At 42.9% G+C, this 7,282-nt stretch overlaps 1 protein-coding gene across 1 annotated transcript; it reads right to left on the reverse strand.

Annotated features, from left to right (window-relative positions):
• Positions 1-4,770: 4,770 nt before the first annotated feature.
• Positions 4,771-5,322, reverse strand: LOC125943395 (uncharacterized; the record flags this gene model as incomplete). The annotated part of the gene is made up of 1 exon (XM_049662685.1): positions 4,771-5,322. A coding segment is annotated over one exon (552 nt), but the record flags the coding sequence as incomplete, so codon positions are not given.
• Between the last annotated feature and the right edge of the window lie 1,960 nt (positions 5,323-7,282).

The raw sequence follows: 7,282 nt of genomic DNA on the forward strand, positions 1-7,282 counted from the left end.
ACAGGGACCACACAAGAAATCAGGCTGTGTCATGTGGCTCCTGTGGTGTGCTTAGACAACCGTCTCTACAACCAATTGGTTTACCGAAAATTCTATGGGCATATCTCCGACTTCCAATCTCAGTCCCAAGGGCCACTTTGAGTTACTTTTTGCTGCCATAAAATGATTTGGGGGCTGCAAGGACAACCCAAACAGCAAAGCAGTTTTCAGCAGTATTGAAGCGTCTGATAGTTCGCAATGAGGTCAAGGACCTTGATGGCGGAAATTGCTTTCTATTGAACACATCGAAATTCTCTTTGTACGCTCCTCTGAGAAAACCATACTCCATCGATGTAATTAACCTCAATGCCCTCAGAGAACCCTGCAGCCAGTGAACCACTCAAAGAAGCAATTTTCAGGGTCATGGTTACTCTGCTGACCCGGCAGGGTGTCTGAGCCTGGGTGCCTGCGGCTTGCAGTACTGGAAGAATTGCTAGACAATTTTTCTCGTGGTGAATTATGTTCATGATGGTCCAAACAATTAATTCCTTTGTCCGTCACCTTCAGCTGTCCCACCAGGTTTTTATTTTAGGCATTTGTTTTTTGAGTTACCTTGTGAAGTCATATATTGTTCAAGAGCGTTGTGAGCAGATGTCAACTTTTTATAGAGGGAAAATGTGATACCTTATTGTATATTCTGCAAGTACATGTTTGTTGTCTTGCTGAATGCTGTAGCTTGAATCACCTGCATGCAAATTAGGCTTAACCATTGTTCTGTTCAGCCCAAGCTAAGCAGTGTGCAATGACGGTAGGTTAGCTGGCCAACCTTTCACTAGAGCAAATTGGTGATGACATGGACATGCTGTGATGCTCTCAATGGATTATGTGTGAGCTAAGAATACGCTTGAGGATGACAATGTTTTTTAATGTTTATCCTGTATGTCTTTTACCTGACCTTTGTGGAAATTTGCCACTGTCACCTGGAATACCGTGGTTTTACTATTTTTTAAATATTTAATGTGCTCACTCTGTTCACTTGCTTTACAATAGCCTTTTATGATGCCATATTCACTGTAACCACAAACATTTGGTGTATACCACTCAATGAGTGTTTTAAATACCGTGAAATATTCATTCATTTAGGTTCACAACGTAATAGAGCCGTCGCCTCCTATTTTGCGTTGTGTTGGCTCAGCTTCGACGGTGCTAACGTTTTTGTAAGTATGTGATACATAAGCTTTGTTGTACATTTTACTTGTAGCAAAATGTATTGTATTTTAATGTTGACATACTTAGATTGTGGTCTGACATCAGATCAATTCTTTCAACATTGACTTGTTAACTACCACTCTTTTTATTTCTGCATAGGTATTGCTTACTTTTCTGACAAGCACAATCACCGAAGCCTTTCGTTGTTTGTGAGGACAGCGCAGATATAAATATTATACAATTATAGCCCTGTATTGAAGGCGTTGCATACAGGCATTGTAAAAAACGGTAGCTACATTCAAGACAGCTGTTCCCATTGTCCAGTTTCATTAAAGGTATCAATACTACGTGTGATATAGTTTACTTTGTATACCATTATTATACAAATGTCCTGTGGCATACGTATGTTAATACTGTACCGAAGAGCAGTGGCCAATAAAATTTCCTACTTGCTGTTTATAATTTTTTGTGTATTACCTTTGCAATGTTCTTCATTTAAATTATAAATTTGCTTCCTTCTGTTTTGTGTGAAATCTTCTGCTTGTATCAATCAATCAATCAATCAATCAGAATGAGCTTTATTTATACAATACAAATAATTTATACAAAAATAGTTGGACCAATAGCCTATGTGGCTAGTACCTGGTCCAATACAGAAATAGCATATAGGTCAACCACGTACATATTTTCTTAGTTAATAATAACATTGCATACATGAACAAGTATTAATTTGTAAAGGAGGTGTTATTCCGATTGTCTAGACAAGAAGAAGCGTTTACATGCAAGATCAAAGTTTCTGGTTACTTTTACTTCCACAGGCACAGTGTTCCATGTTATAGCGCCAAAAACTCTAATAATCGTTCACCGTCAGACATTGCTGCAACTAAGGAAGGTTTAAGGTTAAAGTTAGTTGCTTGTCTGGTGTTTGCACGTGGGAAGTTAAATATGGTGTTGGGTAAGGGGAAGTTGGTGTTAGTATTTTATGAACTAAACAGTGATCTTATAATTTCTTAAAGCCGTAAAAGAAAGGATACGAAGGTCAATAAACAGACTGCTACTAGGGTGATGAACAGAAGAAAATGTTATTATTCTTAGGGCGCGCTTTTGCAACTGCAGTATAGGTGTTAAGTAAGTTTTATATGTTAGGCCCCATATTTCACAACAATAGCCCAGGTGGGTATGAAATAAAGAAAATATATAGCAACGAAGCAAAGCACGAGGAAAATATTGCCTGGCACGGGCCAGGGTGTAACAGCTGAAAGCGAGTTTCCTACAGACAAGGTTAATTTGTTCTCTCCAATGCAAGTGACAGTCTAAAGCAACTCCTAAATATTTAACCGTATTAACACGATCCAGAGTTCGGTTCGCTAGAGTCAAATTAAAGGTACTGTAATTTAGTATTTTCCTGTTGGAGTGAAATATGATATATTTAGTTTTATCAGTGTTTAGGGCTAGTCTATTTTCCGAAAACCATTGGTCTACCTTTAGTAGTTCGCCAGATATAATGTCTTGCAATGATGAGAGCGAGTCACCTGAGTAAACTAAGGCGGTGTCGTCAGCATACATTAAAACTTGTGTCAACCTAAGTGCATGCGGTAAATCGTTAATGTATAATGAAAACAGAATAGGGCCTAAAACCGAGCCTTGTGGTACACCACATATGACATCAGTGAAATCGGAGTGATGTTTATTAATTACTACTTGTTGCCTTCGTGCTTTAAAATAGCTGTTTAAGAATTGAAGTGCGTTTCCAATAATACCATAAGTTTCCAGTTTTTGTAACAGTATGGAGTGACAGACTGTATCGAACGCCTTTCTTATATCAAGAAAAATTGACACAGCAATTTTCTGCTTGTTAAGAGCAGAGTTAATGAACTGCGAAAGGGTTAAAACCGCAGTTGATGTAGATCTACCCGCAACAAAGCCATGCTGCTGTGGGCAGATAATGTTATTGTTTAATAAAAATGCATTTAACTGTAGTACAATGAGTTTTTCAAATACTGTGTTAACTACACTAAGAATTGAAATTGGTCGATAACTACTCGGATGGTTCGGATCGCCAGTTTTGTACACAGGGATAACCTTTGCAACTTTCAATATGTTTGGGTAAGAATTACTTCTTATCGCATGGTTAAACACGTGACGAAGGGGTATGCATAAGATGTCAATATTGTTTTTCAGGATCCTAACCTGAATACCGTCAAGTCCGGATGCTTTATTAACCGACAATTTGCCAATGATACATTTTATTTCCTCAAGTGTTACTTCACGAAAATAAAAATCAGTGCTCACGCTTCTCTGGACAATGGTTGTGGGAATTGTAAGAGCAGACTGTCTATATATATCCTCACCAATTTTTGAGAAATAATCATTAAATTTATTAGCAATCTGTGGGGACACATTTTCGGGAGTAACATATTGCTTATCCTCTAATCCTACTACATCTCTTACTATTTTCCATATTTGCCTTCCATCGCCATTTTGTCGCTAATTAAGTTAGTGTAATAGGCTTCTTCGACTTTCGAATTAGCATGACTGATTTGTTCCGGAAAAATTTAAACTGGCTTTTGTAGTAGTTGTTAGTTTTATTATGTTTTAGTTTGTTATAATAGTAGTCTTTCTTTTTAATAGAGCAAGTATGCTCTCATTCATCCACGGACATATGGCGTAGTCATAGTTGTGTCGTGAATCGTACCGCGATTCTTCTATCACGTGGGTAATGTAGTCAACAATGTTTTGACATTCCATGTGTACGTTGTCGTTGTATAGATTATCGAAATTGGTAGTGTCTAGGATGCTGCGTACAAGTGGATAGTTTACCTTTGTCGAGTATTTGGAATGCTTTTGGCGCAAAGGATGAAAACAATCTTGAGGCAGAAACAAAAATGTTGGACAATGATCAGCAATTGTGGTGTCATAAACACCTGCCCGTACATCGATATCAATATTGCACAAAATGTGATCGATGAGAGTTGAAGACTTGTTGCAAACTCGAGTAGGGGATGAAATCACATTTTTAAGGTTGAAAGACTGTAGAAAGAATACGTACTCGTAGCAATCATTTCTAGATAAGTCGATGTTCATGTCACCACAAATGATATTGGATTGCGGATTAGTTATAAGAGGGTCAATAACAGTTTCCATAACAGAGATGAAATCATTAATACATGAGCTAGGAGGACGGTAAACTACGCCTACAACAACGCCACATTCAAGCTTCACAAAAAGGGTTTCGGCACTTTGGTTGCTGTACGAACTATCAACAAGACATTGAAACCCGAGCTTGTCCCGTATAAAAAGCGCGACGCCACCACCACGGGCTGTACTTTCTCTGGGTTGCGATAGCATGGTGTATCCCGGTATCGTTACTTTTTCGTCTCTTCTGAGCCATGTTTCTGTTATCGCGATGATGTCGTAAAAAAACGAGTGTTGAGATATATAAGTTAAAAGTACATCTAAATTTCTGGCAATACTGCGGATGTTGCAATGAATTAACGATAAGAAATCATGCCCTTGCCATGTTTCTTCGACATCAGCAAAAGTACTCATTTTATATCTGTTTTTCTTTGTCTTGTGTCACGCTTACTGCACCTGAGTAAGATCCTCTGCGCACGTTACATGCAGCACACGCGAATTTTCTGTTTTGCGCATGAGGATCTTCCCATCAGACACCCAGGTGAATTTCCAGTTATGATCTCTCTTTGCACTCAGCGCTTTGCCCAACAGTACCTTGTTAGCTGGACACAAGTGTTCATTAATAAAAATTGGCGAGTTATCCTTAAAGCCGAGAGCAGATGTGTTTATTCTGTGCTTTTTAGCTGCTTTCAGAACCCTGTCTCTGACCTTACGGGACACAAACCTAACTACAATATTTTGCTTTGCCTTATCTTTTGTAGGAACACGGTGAATTACTTCTATGTCTGAATCCTGGATTTCAGATCCGACGCAGACAGCAATAGTTTTCATGGTTGAGGCAAGGTTTTCATCTGGAGCCACAGGAATGCCTTTCACCTCCAAATTGTTTTTACGACTGTGCTGCTGCAAGTCGACCAGTTCTTTCTTAACTTCTCTCAGGTCTTTTGAAAGGCGGGTGTTTTCATTTGCAATTTCCCTATTCCTGGCTTTGACTTGAACTAGCTCTTTCCTTACTTCTACGATTTCTGTCTTGACAATTTCAAACTTTCCAAAATGAAATCCATGCCCTTCCTCACGTAATCGATCTCCGTTTCTATGACTTTAATTATCTCGTTTTTTATTCCAGCTTGTTGCTTATCGAGCCGATCTGACAAATCTGCGAGCGCCTTGGCTACCTCCTTCACAGTTGAAGGCGGTTTTTCAGACATTCTATTGGCAATAGACGGAGCAATCCAGTAGCCTAAGTATAGTATCTATTACGAAGTAGGTAGTTACTGACGTACCTGCGTAGAACAAGCAAGCGGTTACTTGCTGCTCAACTGTGTGGCTGCCTGGATTGCTCCGCTATGACGCCTTCTTCCGCCGGGGCAGCGTTTATGTAGCCGCAGAGTGACGTCAACGCTGGTTGGAGCGCAGACGCAGTTTGAAGCTTGACCGCTGGGCGATGACTTGCACTCGACCTGGTGCTGCTGCTGGCAAGCTTCACAGCGAGGCGGTGGCGAGTGATGATCCCCGGGGCTGCTGGCGATTTGAACTGCGTAGAACAAGCAAGCGGTTACTTGCTGCTCAACTGTGTGGCTGCCTGGATTGCTCCGCTATGACGCCTTCTTCCGCCGGGGCAGCGTTTATGTAGCCTGCAGAGTGACGTCAACGCTGGTTGGAGCGCAGACGCAGTTTGAAGCTTGACCGCTGGGCGATGACTTGCACTCGACCTGGTGCTGCTGCTGGCAAGCTTCACAGCGAGGCGGTGGCGAGTGATGATCCCCGGGCTGCTGGCGATTTGAACTGCGTAGAACAAGCAAGCGGTTACTTGCTGCTCAACTGTGTGGCTGCCTGGATTGCTCCGCTATGACGCCTTCTTCCGCCGGGGCAGCGTTTATGTAGCCGCAGAGTGACGTCAACGCTGGTTGGAGCGCAGACGCAGTTTGAAGCTTTGACCGCTGGCGATGACTTGAACTCGACCTGGTGCTGCGCTGCTGGCAAGCTTCACAGCGAGGCGGTGGCGAGGGATGATCCCCGGGGCTGCTGGCGATTTGAACTGCGTAGAACAAGCAAGCGGTTACTTGCTGCCTCAACTGTGTGGCTGCTTGGATTGCTCCGCTATGACGCCTTCTTCCGCCGGGGCGGCGTTTATGTAGCCGCAACCCGCTAAGCGGGTTGGAAAGCTAGAAAAGAACTTCAAATCGAGCAGAAGCAGAGGAAGGAGGCAGAAGAAAAGCTAGCTAACGCAGAAATCCAGCTGAGCGCCACCATTCTGCAAAGCAATGATGAACGCATCGAGGCGAGCACCGCGAACGGAGCTGGCTCCGATGCGAGTGCAGAGACAGCCGAACCCGCCACGCCGGGAAGCAGTGGCGGAAACGTCAGTGATAATCACGAAGGGGATACCACTGACGCGGCCGGGGAAGAAAACAAAGCCAAGGGCAAGAATAAGAAAGGAGGGGAGGGCATTGTGACTTCGGGGGCAGCTTTCGGCGGTGAGGGGGAAGGAAAGCGTCGAGTTGTCTTTGTTGGGGATTCCAACATGCGTAAAGTAGAACCGGCGATAGCAGAGAGGGTAGGGGCAGACGAACGAGTCCAGGTTAGCGCGCTTCCGGGAAAGCCGATTAGAGAGGTGATCGCGAGGCCAAGGAACGCATGTGGGACCAATGGAGGAGAGACACCTAGTGGTGATAATGGGCGGAGTGATTGACGTACTGAACGGACGAGGAGCAGGAATCACAAAGCAAATAGCCAAAGGGGTCACCGACCTGCGGAATGTTTCAAAAGAAGTACAAATCGCGGTGTGCACGGTGCCAGAGGTTGAAAGGCAGGGTTATAGAATTGAAAGGGCAGTTCTTGCAGTAACAGGGAAATTTGGACTCTAGCTAAAGCAATGAATTTTACGGTCATTGACATCAACCGTGAAGTGCACCGAGCAGGCCGCGAAGGCGCTTTTGTGCGTGACGGGATACATTTT

The sequence above is a fragment of the Dermacentor silvarum genome, chromosome 2 (genome assembly GCF_013339745.2).
Source record: "Dermacentor silvarum isolate Dsil-2018 chromosome 2, BIME_Dsil_1.4, whole genome shotgun sequence".
Taxonomy (NCBI): domain Eukaryota; kingdom Metazoa; phylum Arthropoda; class Arachnida; order Ixodida; family Ixodidae; genus Dermacentor; species Dermacentor silvarum.